The following is an 18,666-nucleotide window of genomic DNA, read 5'->3' as shown; positions in this document are numbered from 1 at the left end:
ATTGAAGAAAAATCATGAAAATGACACGCTCTCATCTCGAGCAAAACAAATTCATTGACTTATTGTTCATGTATTCGCTACAGTCATGACTATAAAATTAATGAGTAACACATATATATCGAATCACTGCATTCCTGTGATGATTCTGTGCTCGATGTGGTTTATAACGTCAGTTCAATCTGTCATGTCCATTGATCTTAGGGGCTGGGTGGGGAAATTTTATGCAAGGTATCTTTGATGTAAAATATTTGTCTTCCCTTTATTTCAGTTTGAAACTAAGTGCTTATTAATATCAAATTTAGTTATGATTCCTCAAAGAAAGGATGTTGGAAACAGATTATTTGCACCAACGCAAGGAAAAGTCAGAAGGATACCCCCCCCCCCCCCCCCCAATATATATTGTGACTTCTGAACAGGCTCCAGATCAATTTACAGTGCTCCTCGATTAATTTTCCTCATTTTGAAAGTGCGCCATCTATGTCCGTGTCAATGCATTCGTCATCTCGATGCGTATCAATGAACAAGAAAGATGAGTTAACGAAATGAAAAAAAGGGAGAGAGTGGACGAGAAAGAGTGAGAGTGGGGGAGGAAAGTCCGGTCGATAGTTATTATGGGTGTGTGTGGGGTGGTAAGACGCCTTCTGTTTTGCCAGAGATAAAAGCCCTCTCTCTAATTGGCCAATCGGGTTTGCCCCTCTCCTCCACAAAGCAGAGGAGAGATTATATAAGGGGTGACTTCCCCTTCCTGGAGTAGAACTCTGCTAGCTGACGGGACACACCCGACACCCTCTCCCTTTTCTTCTCAAAAAACATCGGAAATAATGTTCGCTACATTTTCTCCTATTTCTTCAAGGATTAGACAAATTCAACTATTGATACCAACTTGCAAATATTGCCCTGAACATCTTATGTTTGGCATACTCATAATTTTTTCTTCCGTCTGCTGAAGAAAATGAAAACGATTTAAAGTGCATATATGAGAATTCAACTTTATGAACTCCATCTATGTTTTTCGATTGATATTTGAGCTGGAAATAATCCTCATCGGCCGTTCAGCAGTAAGGAGGTGAAAGGAAATTATTTAATTTGTGTCGGAGAAAGAATATTTTATTTTGACCACGATTGGAGGAGGAGGAATCATTGTTCTGTCTCTCTACTGAGCCAATAACAGATGGGTCAACAGCGTTTTGTCAAATTAGAGGTATGTATAATCAACCTTTATCTTTGTGTTGCTTGGTTAATTACAAGAAAACGTGATTGCCATTTATGCCTTTTACTTCAGAGGAGTAAATGTTTATGATATTGTATAAACAAGAAAAATCTTTATTACGTTATTTCTAGTTTCAAATTTTTTTTTTTAATGAAGTATCTTATATTCGTTATTTTCGTTAATCGTAATGTAACTCTTTAATAATTATTTTAACCTTTTCTGTGAAATGTGTTCGTTTCTTTCATCCTTTCGACCAATCCATCATCAGCTTCGTTCTACCCCATTCACTCTCTCTCTCTCTCTCTCTCTCTCTCTCTCTCTCTCTCTCTCTCTCTCTCTCTCTCTCTTTCTCTGTCTGTCTCTTCGTCTCTGTCTCTCTCTCTCTCTACTCTCTCCCTCTGTGTCTCCCCCCCCACTCTCTCTCTTTCTCTCTCTCTCTCTCTCTCTCTCTGTCTCGCTCTTTCTATTAACTCCTAACTCTCTCCCATTTATTTAAACCTTTCTCTTTCTGCCTCGTTCTCTCCCTATTCATCTTTCTCCCTTCCTTTTTGTACAGACATATCTACCCTTTATTTTCCCCAAGTCTCTTTATCTCTCTATTCTGTGTGTGTGTCTCTCTCTCTCTCTCTCTCTCTCTCTCTCTCTCTCTCTCTCTCTCTCTCTCTCTTTCGTGTCAATCTATGAACCTGTGCAAAATAACCCCTATTTTATTTACTTCTGAGTTATAACGATACTTGGCTGTATATTTTGAATAAAAAGAGGAGAACGACATAGAGAGTGAGAAACTTAGCCAGGGCCAGGCAAGAAGAAGGCAAGAAGGGGGATAAAGAGAAAGAAAAGAAAGGGAGATGAAGAGAGGGAAAGAGAGAGAGAGAGAGAGAGGGAGATTCTGACGGCGAGGGAAAATGTTCTGAAGTACGTGATTGTGATTTAATGCATTCAAACAAACCTCTGAAATGGTTGAGATCTATAATTTGAAGAAACAAAACGTGCTTACTTTGAGTTCACATGAGTGCCCTGAAGTTTTGGATCAAAATTTCCATTATCCGATATTACGAACCAAAATAATGTTGGTGTCGATGAGAGATTAAATTAGTGATATTCACTACAATTACGTACACCGAAGTTTCACTTATCTTTTTTGTCGTCCTTTTTTGGTTCAGTTGGGAAAATATTTAGGCAGACCACATTTTGAAACGGGTCACGTCTTTCGGATGGTGACGTTTAAGTTCGGTCCCTAGACGTAAATAATCATATCCGATTGATAGAAGTCTGTAAAAAACCCAATTAAACATATTAACAATTTACAAATATTGATATTTCGCAATTATTACAATGGACACAAAACGGCGCTAAATATTCATATACAGGAAAAAACAATACCACTTAAAAACCGCCAAAGATATCAAAATTGGCTCCTAAATTCATTAATGTAAATATTAAAAAATACCCCTTTTAATGGATTTTTCAACGTGTACTGTCAATGATGACAAGATCCAGGTTGTCGCTGCGATAGCGAAAATAAGATAATGATTTTTTTTTTTTTTTTTTTTTTTTAAAGACAGATGTCTTTTGAGAATTCAGAACTCAGGAAACTTATTACTGAGAACTCCTGTTTTAATAAAGATGTCAAAATACAAACATGACCAAGATAAAAAGGAAAAGAGGGGAAGATTAAATGAAAAAAGGCAACAAAATAGAATTTCATCTTTTAAAAGGCAATTAATATTGAAATAGCTAGTTTATTAGCAGATGTTATAGATTAACCATTGTTCCTAAGCACATGTGCCCTTCTTCAGCGACGGAAACGTTTTATTGAACACATCATTTTAAGAGTCAAAAGGCCTCTATAGACGGCTGGCCACCACAAAGAAATCAACGCTACCACCGGTGTTCTTTAAATTGTTGTTTGCGCCCTCTTGCGGCGAAATTCATTTTATTGTATTATGTGTGTTGGGGTTTATGTGTACTGTACAATAGGTGACGTTGGTGTCCGGTCGTGTGTATAAGTCGTGTTATGCAGCAGGCGCTGATATGAGCGAACACTGCACATTGGCATTTGTTATTTGTTGATATTGGTGTTGAAAGGGATGGTGAAGAAACAAAGTTGGGAGTCAGACCCGATTAGAATTCATTATGTTTCTGTTATACAGTACTGATTTGCTATATTTTTAGGTGATTTCTGCTATATATTTACCCATCTCCGAACCCCCCCCCCCCTCTCTCTCTCTCTCTCTCTCTATATATATATATCTCTCTCTCTCGTTCACTGTCGCAACTTTCTCATCTCTCTCTTACTATCTTCCCAGTCTTATATATTTCTCTGTCATATGTGTTACCTCTTTTTCAGTTAGTTTCACTCTTCTAAATTTCTGAAAATAATGCCCAGGCCAATTTAACTAGGCTTACTTTAGGATCTATGTCATTTTTCAATGTGGAAAACTGCGTAATAGATAATAAATGAATTCAAAATAGAATGATTTTTTTTTTAATTCTAAATCATTTGGGGATTCAAAGAGTTGCATGAATAAATCTGCTCTGAATACTCATTTCAAATAGAAAGAAAGTCTGAACATTGTGTTGTTAATTGAAAACATAGGATTGGGACCACATACGAATAAACAGAAGTGACAGGTATAACTGGGATGAATGTCAATACTCTGAACATAAAGCAAGTACACTTGTTTAAAAAAAATCAAATGAAATGAAAAAGAAGCGATGTTAGAGAAATCTCTAGAATACTATATGGATGAATACAGAGAGAATTCGGGGGGGGGGTGATATGAGGAGTATCTGAAAATCAGACAGAGAAAGAGAGTTGTGTTTGTTGAATGGACGCGAGTGAGTGAGAAAAGGAGATGGGAGATTAAAAGTACTTTCTCTGTTCTCAGTTAATTACACGTGTAGCGTGCCCCCTTTTCTCACAAGAGGGCCAACCGGGAGAGATAAATGCGACTCAGTTGGGGTTGCGCGTTATGTAGGCCGTCCACATCCCTTTCTTTAGTTCTCCAATTTTTCGCACCCTTCTTATTATGTGGACCAAGGTAAGCGTCAAGTTCTATTTGATCGGAACAAAAAGTAAAGCATACTTCATGCGATAGAAAGAAAAAAAATCAGAGCGCGTTCTTTTTCGCTTGAGATGCGAATTGGTTCATTAGCTCGACCTCTCAGCGACTCCACGCGACGATTAGCAATGACGTTGGAGGGAGGGGAGAGTATCTAGACTCGTCAGCTATATAGGGCGTCAATTTTCTGTAATTAAGGCTTTGTTTGCACTCGACTGTAAGTGCGAGTCCTTTGTTGGCATTCAACTTTGAAGGAGGACAATAATCGGTGAAGTCAACCCAAAGGTGTAGCCTTTCAATCCGAGTTGCCGCCCCCTTTATTCGAGCCCTTTCAACTCTTCTTCGTCTTAATTTTGGAGATTGGAGAGGAGCGTGCGGTAGTTATTGGGCACATTCACAACATTCACTTGACATGATTATCTACATGGAAGTCTCACGTGAGATTATAATTTACCGGTTTACCTCATTGAATCCATTACCGGAGCTTGCTTGCACCTCAAATCAACTTTTCTTTTTGCTCTGATAGTGTCTCATGGTTCACACATTTTCTGATAATGATATTATGGACGCCGCCGTAGGCTTTAAAATGTGACGCCGGGTGAATAATGTGAGATCTTATGTTATGGGTAACATATTTTAAGGGACAAAACTGACACATTTAAACGATATATAAAATCTGTAAATTTTCTCAAAGCAGATCAGTCGACTTCCCAAACCTTTCGATGGTTCTGTGAATATTTGCCAATAAGTCTGTCGTCTTCTCAATAGGTTCGGTATCCCAGAGCGAGCAACCATGGCGTCGATGTTTATGCCTGTCAACTCCTTCTATAACCCCCTAATGAGAATATACCCTCAAGATTGACAGTAGAATAAAGAAATCTAATCGACAAAGCCTTTTCTATCCCAATAATCCAAACTAACGTCGCGCAAGAAGTGACACCTGTTAATCGCTAGGTTAGTAGTCGAGCAAAGGCAAAGACCTCCCCCGGAGCTGCGGGGTAAGGTTATCGTCACCCTCCCGTGCACCCTATACCAAACCTAGCCCCAACTGCCAAGTCAGGCGTATTGAAATGTATACAATGTTTGTCAGGTGGGAAGGCCGGATTTCTTTGCGATTGTTGCCCGAAATTTTGACAGGCGATCGCTGAAAGTTGAGGTTTTCTGTTTCGATTTTGCCCCTGAAAAAAAGTTTTTGCGGCATAATAGGAATCCATGGGCCGTTTAGCAGCGGGGACATGACGGCCGATAGCCCCGAACACACGCGCTTCTTTCTGCTTCTCATCGTCACTGGAATAACAAATACACAACGTGCGCCGACTCTTTCTCCATTCCATCGTCGCTTTTCTTTCGTTACTTTCCACTTTTTTCCACGCAAGTTCATTAAAAGTTTCAGGAGAAATTCATCCGTATCTCCTGCTCGTTATTTCCAAGGGAGGTATAACAATAGAGGTTGACCTATTGTTTATATGCAAATGAGTTGATGACGTCATATCAATGTGATATGTGTATATATGTCTCCCTATATTGAGCGTGGATCAAATCATTTCGTGTTTGAACAAATGCCGAGTAAAACGTACGGGACATTTACATTGACGTTATCCATTACGAACGACATTTGTTTTACAGGAAAGCCAATATGCACTGAATATGGCTATATCATGATATTGAAGTGATTACGTCACCCCATATGCAAATTAGGTTTTACTCATGGGTATGGAATAATTTGCATATATTTGACAAATTCATGTATCAAAGCACGCGTATGCCAAATTTCATTACATTTGAAAAAAGTTTTCTGCATTTTTGGATATGTTTAATATTTTCAATTTTTGCGTATGATGCTACATATAGATACAATAGAAAACAAAGGAATTTTCTCTTTTGACGAATTGTATGCTAATTAACCCCATAATTAGGGGTCAAAGTTGAACTAATTGCATAGTCCTGTCGAACTGAATGTCTAGCAATGCTTATTTGTCTAAAAATAAATCATATTTGCAGCAAAATTGTGAGAAATCGCGCGGCCAAGTCAGAATTTTCCAGGTTTTTCCAATATTTCACGTTGGCTCGAACTGCGTACATTACGTCATCGTCACCCCTCGTGATCAATATGCTAATGAGCCTTGGTTGTGTGTTAATCATCTTAAACAAACGCTACGAATGCCCTTACGTGTGTTTAAGGCAATTTTCAATTGATTTAGCTTGCAAAACTTCTTAAATATCGAGAATAAAAATGGGAATCTCAACTATTGAAGGCTCATTTCTCGATGTATAATATAATATGTGTATACATGTATACAGTAGGGATGTAATTGATGACGTCATATGCCAATTAACTTAATTGGAATGACGTAATTGACGTAATAGAGCTATGAAGGTGCCATAAGCATAAGCGTGGAATTTGACGCTTTTCACTTGAAGGAAATATCAAAATACCGAAATAGCAACGCGATAAATCCAAATTTCTAACTGATAACCAGCTCGCAATACCGATAAAGAACAAATTTATCATGAAGTGAATATTAATCGACACCCTATGTGTATTATGCAAATTAGGTAGTGCCTTAACTAACACTTGTAATTACGTGAATAATGATACAATAAAGTACGTGTAAACATTGACTTTTGACGACATTAAGCCCTGATTTTCTAAAAAAATCGACTAAATTGTCCAAATTTTAGTAAATTTTAGACAATTTTGAACACATGTACTACATGTATATAGGCATAGGTAGCATGATATGACCTCGCCTGACCTTTGGGACATCCCTTATGCAAATTAGTTACGTCATAATGTCGTGATTTAGGTATGACTCTATCGTGTTTTGCTACGTTCGATACATTTATCCGAAAAATAAACAAAAATATATCCTGGTCTTCGTGAGTTGTACATTTTGTGTTCATCGGGTGACGAGCTCCCACAAATATTGGATTTCAAAGATAAACATTAAAAACGGGTGACGTCACCATTTATAATAAGTAACAAAGCGATGTAGGATAACAACGGCAATTGAGTTTTGTTAACTAGAGATAGTCCGCTAAGTATGCTCGGGATTTCAATGCATTTTGACTAATTATCATCATTTTGTCATCAAATCTGCAATTTTATGCATTTTTCATGCATGAAATTTCTCCAAAATGGCGTCTCGAGTTAACGAGACGATTTAACAAGGGCAAATGCCGAGCGCTGGAAACCACGTGATTATGTAAATGAAGCCTATTGTGATGACTGAGTGCCACACTCCCATGTCTGCTGCGTCTGTCAAGAGGCAAAGTGATGAATTTTTCCCATTAATTTTTATAAAAGTAGAAGAAAACGTTGGCTAATCTGATAAATTTGCCTCGTGAAATGGGCAGGTCGTCACACAGAGCGGTCCATACTGCAGGTCTGGTGTCTGGCGGGCTGCCGGACCCACGTATGCAAATCGATCTTGGTCCCCCCCCCCCCCCCCCCCCCCCCCTTATGAAACTTTCCTGGTCTTAAAATGCGCCTTATTTCCGCGCTTCTCTTTGATTGATTTCTTCCAACTTTATTGAAATAATATTTGGAGAAGAGAAAAAATGGACGACTAAAACAGGAAAGATCGGTCGGCACGACGTCCTCGCTATTCTCATATTGTCAGGGACCTGCCGCGCCGTCTGCATAGGGTTACTCCTGTCATATGCAAATTAATTGTTAGCTCCGTGCACCTGTTTTCACCCATTTGAACATCGAGAAATTGTTAACATAAGAAATAAAAGCTGAAGAAAAAGAACGTCGGGGTTTTTCTCTCTCTTTCTCTAATTTTTGAGCGATGTTTGATTGAAAGTTTGACTGCGGTAAGTCGAACAGATTGCGCATTGCAGGCGGCTTAGTACGCACGCGGCTAACTCTGGCAATGTGAGGACATCGTATTCCATGCTGGACGAGCTCTCTCTCTCTCTCTAGCAATGACTGACCCCCGCTCAATCAGCGGTCCGTAGAAGAAAGCACTTGCAAAGACCGGAGCGTGCGACCACGCGACAACCCTGTCGCTCACCATCGCTCACCATTCTCTTTCCAATGACAACTTTAATTAGGCACACTTGCTGACTACAAATCTAGCTTGATAAGTCACTATGAGTCGTAAGAGGATGTATACTTCTTAAAGTTTACGACCAAATCACTGGTAGTATTTAATTTACTTTACTTTTTATTTGTTTCACAAAGCCACAGCTTGATTTTAAAATCATTGGTGATGGAGAAAAAAAATCAGTGCCGGAGAATTATGTGGCCTACAAGTGTGTCATTTGGCTCGGTAAGGACAAATGCGTGAGAGCAATAAAAGAGAGCGATGTGATTTGAGCTCGCCCACCGTCTATGCGTAAGCGAGCAACTAACAGCCAATGAACACAGTGAAAAACATAAAACCGCGCGAAAGAAAAAAAAGAAAAGAAAAACCCTGGCATATGGCTTCGAGTTGGTCCTCCTCCCTGCCACAGCCCCGGAGTAACAAAGTGACTCCCGGCCATGCACTCGGATAGCATTGTCTCGGTCACCCTCATATTATACTCGCGGACAATAATGTGCATGGCGCAAGCAAGCACACTGGCAAAAGGCTTGACAATTTTCTGCCTGCCATTGTTTTTGGAGATGGAATTCTTCGCACAATGGTTGCACGGTGCAGCAAGGGGAAAGCAGATGGAGGGGGAGAAACGCTGTAAGTAAACAGCATAGACTGGAGGCGAGGCAGCTTCCATGGCGCACGACCAGAGCCTCAGCAAGGGTAAGTAAACGGTGGATGACATGAAATTGAGCGGCGGAGAGCCCTACAAATAGACGGCTGCCATTTGGGGACACGTGCCTTGAGTTTTGGGTAGGCAAGCCTCCATTCGTCTACACGGTAAACATCTAGGGCACAACGCACCCTAACACTGCTGGAAATGATCGGGTCGTCCTGAATTTCTCTCGCGACGTACGCTCCTGAACAATGAACGATCTAAGTCTAACGACAGGTGAAATGGTACGAAGTCGACAGATCGCCACGTGAATGATTAATGCTACCAAAGTACCCCTAATTAAGTCTCAAATTTAACCATCTTGAAAGAGGAGGTGTTTATTACTGATTTACTGCGGAGCGAAACCCCAGGTGTGGTATTGTGAGTGAACAAGCAATAGGAACCGATGCACAGATTGAGCGCGTCACGAAATTGTCGATTTCCTTCCGTTGAGTACAGGAAAGTCAATAAATGTGACTTAATGTGAGTAAACTGGGGCTAGCACCAACCATTTCACCGCCCCACCGCCGAAATCCATCCGAGACTCTAAGCGCGCGAGGCGAGAAAAGGGCGAAAGCGAGCAGCAAAGTCCTTCCATTTAGCCCGAATCCTGTCAAAACTTTTTCAAAAGCAGCGCGGAAAAGTTTTGACGCATGCGCATGGGCAGAAATAATAGGTTGTGTGTTTATGCATACTCTGTATAGTGAGCTCGAGCTGCTCGTGCGAATCTATTTCATACTTCTGTCAATAATTCCCGGAGCCGACGCACGTCATACCTTACACTGGCATGGCAATACTCCGCACTGATCTTACATGTATAAAAACCAACACAGAAATCTTGGCCTTTTCTCCTTTTTTCCCCTTTCTTTAACCCTCTCTGATTCTTATCTGCTATTTCTATCATGCTTTCATCTCGGTTGTCGACGATGGCTTATTCTTCTTGAGTTGTTTGGGGGCACGGTAGATCGGGTCTCTGTCTAACTGCGGCTGACAGTCCACACAAGAATAATTGATTCCTCCTTTGATGTGAGGTGTAGTGGTGTACTCGCCGCATACGCACCTTATTGCTTAATCTCTTTTGTAAGCTATTGTCGAGCAAGGCAGATTTGATTGCTCGTTGACATTGCGTGTACGCCGATAGGAAAACATTAGAAGGGGGCCAACTGCCTCCTTTTGGAGAGACAAAAGATGAAAAATAAAGATGATTGATTCATGGCGATACCAGCGACTCCACGAGAATATGGTCTGGGGGCGCTATAGGTCTAAGCCTGTTCAAAGCGCTCTGAATGCCTCGCCTTAAAATGTAAAACTTCGAAGAAATTGATAAAACGCTGGGGAAAGGGTTAGTGGAAAGTGGGGCAAGAAAAAGGGTGGTATCTTTATCTATTTAGGCACCTAATTGAGCAGAAAAGTTAGCCTCATTTCGGCGAGCAACAAAAGGGAGTGAATATTATTGGGGGCAGGCACCCCTCTCGCAAAGCTTAAAGCTCCCCTCGTAATGTCAGACACCCTCCCGTCTTGAAGATTCCATGCAACTTTTAAATCCCTGCCTCGCACCTCAGTGTTGTGATCCTCGCTAATCTCCACTCCATTAGAGTCACTTGCTGTAATTTCCCAACTTGCTAAATCCAGCCCCTTGCCAAATCTTCTTTCATGCCGTCACTCAATCAGATGGAGGAAGAAGGTAGGAGCCGTCCAGACATTAAGTCAAGTTGGCCTTTAGACAACTCCAAGCAGGTTGATCAGCTTTACTCCATGTGTCATTGTCAACGGGCCCGTCTGGGCATTGTCTCTTGGCTACAAACTTGGATTGGAGCAGCGCCTGTGGAAGAGTTTTTTTTTTCTAAACTAGAGAGAGGGAGAGAGGGGGAGGGGTGAGGGACCTATCCCTACAATACATCACTCCTACAATACGACCAGTCCCCACGTGCGCCCACTCGCGTTCAACCATATCGTCCTCTCTCTCTCTCTAACCCCCCCCCCCCCCCCCCCCCGCCCCCCTCAAAAACATTGCCCACCGCTCTCTTCCCTCTTCATTCCTACTCGGTCCGCCACGCACCATTATAGCCAAACCTCGGCCCTCTCTACCACCCTCTCTCACCCCACTCCGCCCGCCAATAAAAGAGCCCGTCACAATCGAAGCGACGCATCATTTGCATCCTCTCCATGATAACAAGTCATCCCGACTCTCTCTCTTCCTCATCATCACGTCGTTAAGGGCAGATTCTCGTCTATTGGCGTCTCTTTAAACCATCTTCTGCCAACCAACCTGTCGTTGGTTCTGTCCCTCGCGTGGAAAATTCGCCATCTGGAGCAGATTGGGGACAAATTTGGCTTCTAACCAAGTGATAGATTTGAACAGATTGGATCCACCTGTTACTTTTTTTTAAATAAGAGCTATTTGATATTGGACTACAGGTGTTAAGTTTTTACATCACTCTGCATACTCACACAGGTAAGGTTCTCGTTTCCACTTTCCAGCTCTCTTTTCCACAATCCTTCTCTGAATAACATCCACTTACAACAACTTTGTTCTACCATGGTTTTTCATAAGACGTATTCACGTATTTACTCTCATTGCTATACTATTCTTCTATTTATGGAATGTATCATTTGATTTAACTGTAAATCTATTTTCCCATTCACATGTGAACATGGGATTTTGTATCGCTCTCTTTACTAAATTCTAATTCGTTGAGTGTGCGATGAATAACAGTCTTCGATTATTTCCACCATACATTTATTTCACATATCTGAATCAACGTGTTATTGTGTTACACTTACAGCACTATTCAACTGAATTAAAACAACTTAAAACTCATCTCATACTCACTGCATTAATTAAATTTGTTTTCGTTCATGCAAAGCTTCAATATCAGTGTGTTTTTTGTTACGACAACTTTTATCATGGATCCCCTCGCAAATCATGAATTTCTTCATCGGTACGATCTGGTGTCCCAATCTCCTTGTCAAAAAGTCTTCCGAGAATAATCATGAGCGAATATAATTCGTGAGGAAATCACGGGTGGAACTGATTAGCAAAGTAGGCCGGTGTGCTTGCGGTGAAAATGAATATTTCAAAAGCCAAAATATTGAAGCGAAATTTATCTGCAAATCGGAAGTGGCCAGTGCCTGGACGGAGTGCCGAGATGACCGCGACATTCTGCTGACCACTGCTGACCACCAGTTAAACACTTGGTCGGTGCCGGTCATCTGGTCATCTCACACAGGAAATTTGGTCATTCAAGATCGGATTCAGAGAAAGAGAAGGCTGAGCGAGATTCTATTTCTTGAGGTCTTTCATTTTTCATCAGAATGTTAGCCGGTCGACTCTGTACTAAGTTTAGTGTTGACTTTTGTTTAATTCGTTTTGAAATATTAAAACTAATACCCTCATACCGATCGTCTCATTCTCAATCTGTTACAAAATATTAATTCGACCGATGTTTTATGCATTTATGAATGTAAATGGTTTATCACATGGTCATTGGTTTATCACATAATAAGATACTTCAATCGGCTTTTTAATCATAGTATCTTGTGTTGTTTTATTCCAATCAAGTTGCTTTTGACTAGATATCATTTTTAGAGCGTGAAGTCAGGTTTCATTACAATTTACAAGATCGTCGAAAATTTGTGTTTGTTTTTCATGATTATAAGATACTTGTTTCCACGCTTAACCATTTAATCCAATCACAATATATACGATTCGTATGATGAGTTATACAAAAAAAAGTCTTCAGTAGATCAACCATTTTTTAAGCAAATGATAAACTCTAGCATGACATGGATATAATTTCTTCCGCTTTCTACACTTTGCCACGTGTCATACATTTTTAAATTTTATATTCCATCTAAATTAATTTCCTTTGTTTTCGGTTTCTTCCGTGTGAAACATACACTCCCTTCCTCTTCAGTAATTCTATTTGGATACGGGTTCTCATTCGTCTTCCACATGTTTACCCTTTGCTGTTTTGTTCATTGCCTTCCTACATTCTGCACAGAGCCTGCACTGACTGACTGACATGTCTTGTACTTTCCAAATTTGACATGTGTCAATTTCATGACGCAAGAGCATTTACCCCATTATTTCCTATAATTATCTTTCTTTTAAAGTGCACTCGAGAGATATTGTTGATTAATGACTTGTAAAAAGCTCTTTGGAGAGAGAGGGGTGCATACACGCGCTCTATTAATCTTGTCCTACGCAGAGCGAAAGTGTGTTCTCTTTTTTTTTATAAAGTCATTTTTTGTCGCCTTTTCCGCTTTCATTTTCATGCTAGTCGCAACTTCAAGCTTTATACTACCATATGTTGATTCTCGTTGCCAAGAGTAGCTGAGCGGAGAAGTCCCTGGCACGAGTTTGTAAAGTACAAAGAGGAAAAACAATCGGCCGTCTATCTAGGGTGAATACTCGCTAGTTCTTCATTGGAATTTTAGATGCGCCCGAGTCCCCCTGTTACCCGCATACCCCAGTACGGCACCGTCAACCAGCCCGGCCGTTGCCCGTGCCGATCCCACTACCATCTGGGTTTTTCCCACGCCTTGATCTGTCAAAAAGGCGTGTAAAATCAATGCAATTTTCACGGTCTGCTCTATGGCTCCCATTCAGAACCGATTTGGCCGCTCTTTTCTCACCCTCAGTATCCTCTTGAGAAAATCACTTATGAATCTATTAGGATTGTTAACAATTCACCCCACTGCGACTGGCCGTACGTACGCCTGTTCAGATTTTAAAGTCGTGCTTCGTCCCAATAAATCATGGAATAAAATATTTAGAAATAAAAAACGTCAAAAAAGCGGTATAAAATATATATATCATCATCATTATAAAACATCTAACTATACATATACAAATATGCTAAGAGAAGAAACGTTTTATTTAGCATTTACTGTATATCTTCGTGTACACCGCTCTTGAAAATTCACTGTTGAAATCTAATCGTAGGTCTGTCATACTTATAACTTGAGATGCTAATTTCATTTTCCTTTGTGATAAAGAATCTCTTGATTTTGTAATAATTGCATTGATTTTTGTCGATGGCATGACAATTTTGTGTTACTTTGTCACTTTTTATAACATTTTAAATGTCTTTTTACAAAGGCAACATAAAATTGCTCGTTATCCGGCACCTCTTCGGCCTAAAAAGTAAAAAACATGTTCTGTAGTGTATAAAGCATTCTAGATGCGTTTTGATTGGTTGGTTGATCGATACTGACAGCCAATCAACGAGTAGGTCGCCTTGCGCAGGCGCTGTCCATCGGGAGCGGAGGAAATCACTTGGAGGGTTGATAATTTGAGGCACGCGCGCAGCGAACGCGACGAGAGATGAACTTCCGTAACCAACAGAAAAAGTGAGAGCAGAGAAGAGAAGAGGAGGGAGAGAGAGAGAGGGGGTGGGGAAGTGAGGGCAGGGAGGGCGTATCGAAAAGAAGAGAAGAGAGAGATAGAAAGAAGAATTACTCAGTGAAAGAGGGTTGGGGGAGAGAAAAGGTGGTTTAGAATGAAATAGTGAATGATAAAAATAAATTTCACACAAACAAGAGAGAAAGAAAGAGAGGGGTCGACAGGGGAGAGGGAAATGAAGACAATGGCCGAAGTGAAAACAAATATGAAACTAGAGTCAAAAGAAACATTAAGAAATGGATGGATGAAGAAATAGGAAGAGAGAAGAAATACAAGAAGGTGAAACGGATAGACATTTACCACAAAATAGAAAGACGAGAAAGAAGGTTCGAGGTGAAACACTTGTGAAATTGAATTTCTTTTCAATTGTCACGATTATACTTCAAATTAAAAGGAAATAATGTTTTATTGCGACTGTAATGATTGGCATTGTTACCTCAAACAAATTTTCTAATTGCCATGAATCGGAACGATGATTACATGACGGGCTTGTCATCTTCACAACTGCCTCGAATCTCAACCGCACAATTTGCACAGCGGAACGGCAGGGTCAGAAGGATAAAATTGAAATCACTAGCCAGTATTTGTTCTCTCATCGATCAAAACCCCACCAAATCGACCACATTGAAGATGTTGAAGAGCTCCCTAAACAATCCAATTAAATCATTTCGGATGTCGCACGAGCACGCCGCTCTATCACCGAAAAGGATGGGATACTTTGGACAAAATAAACAGCTCTGTCTCAACGCGCGTTCTGTTTGGACAGCGTGCGTTAAGCAGTCGCTAGCCCAGCGAATAAATACAAAAACTGGACTCGCTCATTACCAACTCATTAGATTATTATTGTTTCCAGTTTGTCGTTTTCTAGAAACAGCGAAAACCTATTGAATTGGAAGATTATTGTTCAAAATCATCGATTTGCTTGACTGCTGTCGTGCTCTGCCAACTATAGTTGATTGATTGATTATTTGAGTGTTTTCTTTTAGATTTTAGTGAGTTGTTTGAAGGAAATATTGAGAACCCAATAAAATAATATGTTTCTCATGAAGACAAACGAAATGAAAGGCGTCACTTTTGAAACAGAACAAAGTGTCTTAGTTTGATTTTGATACATAAAATAACGCATTGTAACTTAAAATAAGATCGGGATCGTGACAAACAGAACGAAAGAAAGAAATTAATGAAGGATAGAGCAAGAAGGTAGACGATATTGACACTGGAAAAGAAGGAAAGGAATTTCACCTCCTTGATAACAAGAGAAACAAAGGAAGTGAGATGGATCTAAATAGATTTTGAAATTTAGAAGAACAAGGAGATAGGAAAGAGGGATACGTATATGGAGCGAAAAACGGAGGAGTATGACAAAAGGAGATAGATACAGAAGGGGGAAAGAGAAGTAGAACGTAGAGAGAGAGAGAGAGAGAGAATGGAAGAGGAGAGATAGGAGAGACAGAGAGAGAATGAAAGAGAGAAAGAGAGAGAGAGAGCGCGCTAATATGGTTACACAATCTATATTTCCACCTAAAATGATACATTGTCAAGTAATACTTGTCACGTGCACAAACATGTTCGTTTTTCACATTTGGCGATTTTGTTAAAGACTTTATTTACCAAGGCAAAAGTGAATGCCAATCATCATCATCACTTGTTGCATTATCTTTGTAAAATCGTGCTATGCAAATCCAAATTAACCGTCCATTATTTTAAAAAATGGATTTGATTCCTTTGTTGACTTTCAAGTTAATGTTTCTATTCATTACTTTGTTTTGTCTCGGTATTATCACATCTTGTTTAATACACAAATTAAATTTTGGTTATTGTGTCAAATGCTACTACTACTACTTCTTGTATTACTACTTCTTCTTTTTCCTTTTCTTCTTCTTCTTCTTATGATCGCTTACGTCATGATATACTTGTTGACACTATCGATGATGTGACCTGTCAGCAAAAGCAGATAACTTGGAGACATGTATTTTCTATTCTCCTAAGTAATCGAATTGTTCTCTTTCTTTTCTCTTCCATCATTTGCAGGAGAAGGGCGTATCCATCATGCCAGCATTATATCCTACCCCGATGACCCGGACACTACTGAGGAGGGAACCCCCGGCTTGCGCACGCGCATTCACAAGTCATCCAACATACCCGGAGCCGTCTTCGCTGTCTCTCTACTCCAACTCCCGTTTCAACAATAATACGGAACCAGCTAACAGCAACGTGGTAGCCATAGGAACACAAGTCGCCACACCGAAGACCGAGAAACCTGCAAAGAGTCACAAACGCCGACAGCTGAGTAACTGCACCAGCTCAAAACGCGTGAAGCTTACGTCCGATGTTCCGTCCAATACTACGACTACGACAATGATGCCCAAGAGAAAACGTTACCAGCGATCACGATGTCGCACACGTAGTCCTGCATGCATCCAGAAGGTCCGTCGTCATCGTCGGCTGAAGGCCAATGATCGCGAGAGGAACCGCATGCACAATCTCAACTACGCTCTCGACGGCCTGAGGGAAGTTTTGCCCAACTTTCCAGACGACACTAAACTGACGAAGATTGAAACCCTTCGCTTCGCCCACAACTACATCTGGGCCCTGTCTCAGATGCTCAACATGGTGGACAGCAGCGAAAATGGTTGCCCAGGAACGGAGAACCCGTTCTCGGCTCTTCAAGCGATGACAGGAGCAATGACTGGAACGTTGTCCGGGGGATCGTCGGCAGCGAGTATGTGCCGGGTGGCCCATGAGGCGATGACGAGGAACGACCAAACACAACTTTTGAGCTGCAGGTATGAGCTGTCTTCTCCTACCGTTAAGGAGGAAACTCCATCTTGGGATCACTTTTACCCTGAGAGTCCCGAGTCTTCAGAGTGTTCCCCTGAGCCGCCGATGTTTTCCAAGAACTCCCTTCTGCAGACGTCACCCTTCAAACGCTCCTCAAGCCAGACGACTTACATGCACAATCGCGATATCGTTGATCGATTAACGCCATGCGCTTGGCTAACAAATTAAAAACTTCTACATCGTTAATTTTGCCATAAAATTATTCGAATACACGCGCAACTCACAAACGAATCTTTCAAAAGACTTTAAATACTGTTGTGCTAGACCCAACATTAAGTGCAGGCTGCAGAAGTAATACTGCCGCATTTTCCAGACTATGTAATTTAATAATTTAGCAAATTCGACAGTGTTTTTTAAATGAACTATCCCCTTTTTAACCATGTGATTTTTGTTTTATTTTTAATTCTCATTTAATTTAATTTAATTGTATAATGTTCATGTTATCCCCAATACAACTATCTATAATCACAATTATGGACAACATTTGAATGATTAAAATCAGTACTAACTGTTTCGTTTGATTTCACTCGATTCAACTATGTCAGTCCTGGGGGGCGTTTCACAGAACTTGTCATCAATGACAAACGACAGTTTTTGTTATAAGCTACTGAAATCCTTGCTTCTGATTGGTTATCAGCAGATTTGTCACTGATTTTTGTCATTTGTCATTTAAAAAAGGCCTTGTGAAACGGGTCCCTGTTATTTTCATTTTCATAATCTTGACACTAGTGCTATCTCCAAATATAACGTGCAATTTCTTCCCTCTGATAACAGTACGTTAAAATCAACTCAAACCGTCCAAAATATGTTAATAGGAACTTTTCGATTTGCACGACGAGAACGTGGACTGCAACGTGTGACATCCTTTTAAGACATTGCCAGTGCCCTAAAAGGACGTCACACGTGACTGACAGTGCCTTAAAAGGAAGTCACATGTCCACATCCACGCAAATCGAAAAGTCCCTAATTCAAAGTGTTGTGGTGACTGAGGTTCAGTGTGTTTTATTGATCTTGCTCTACATATTTTACGAAAAATAAACGTTTTGAGTAAACGTTTCAGACAATGTGACCATACTTTTGAGAAGTAAAAGTCACCTTTTTTTCTGGAAACGTTTCATTCAGTTCAAAGTAGAGTAAAGGTTGTAAAGGGAGCAGAAAGAAACAAAAATAAATAAAGAGAAAGCTATTCTGAGTCAGGATGACCGAATATGTGAGATGATAATGTTTGTTAACTCATAAGCAATATTTTCTTAATATGGCATTTTGCATGTAATATGTTTATAACAGAGTTTCGATTGTATATAACTAATTTCAAGGTGTATTTATATTGCGCTCAAATTAAATTGATTTGTACAAATTAATGGGTGCTCGATGATTTTTTTTTTTATGGATGGGTTTGTAAATAT

At 40.2% G+C, this 18,666-nt stretch overlaps 1 protein-coding gene across 1 annotated transcript; it reads left to right on the top strand.

Annotated features, from left to right (window-relative positions):
* The first annotated feature begins 786 nt into the window (after positions 1-786).
* Positions 787-17,873, top strand: LOC100890077 (neurogenin-2). Its single transcript, XM_003728039.3, has 2 exons — positions 787-1,201; positions 16,451-17,873. Exons 1-2 carry the CDS (start codon positions 1,172-1,174, stop codon positions 17,426-17,428), a joined length of 1,008 nt encoding a protein of 335 aa, XP_003728087.2. The 5' UTR covers positions 787-1,171; the 3' UTR covers positions 17,429-17,873.
* The last annotated feature ends 793 nt before the right edge of the window (positions 17,874-18,666 follow it).

Source organism: Strongylocentrotus purpuratus, unplaced genomic scaffold (assembly GCF_000002235.5).
Source record: "Strongylocentrotus purpuratus isolate Spur 01 unplaced genomic scaffold, Spur_5.0 spur5_scaffold_10, whole genome shotgun sequence".
NCBI classification, from domain to species: domain Eukaryota; kingdom Metazoa; phylum Echinodermata; class Echinoidea; order Camarodonta; family Strongylocentrotidae; genus Strongylocentrotus; species Strongylocentrotus purpuratus.
This window is presented reverse-complemented; position numbering and strand designations above follow the sequence as displayed.

Bases quoted from the DNA above. Each gene is read 5' to 3' on its own strand.
- LOC100890077 (XM_003728039.3), top strand. From the start codon at position 1,172: ATGGGTCAACAGCGTTTTGTCAAATTAGAG. The intron at 1,202-16,450 runs GTATGTATAATC...CATCATTTGCAG, and splicing joins AGCGTTTTGTCAAATTAGAG to GAGAAGGGCGTATCCATCAT.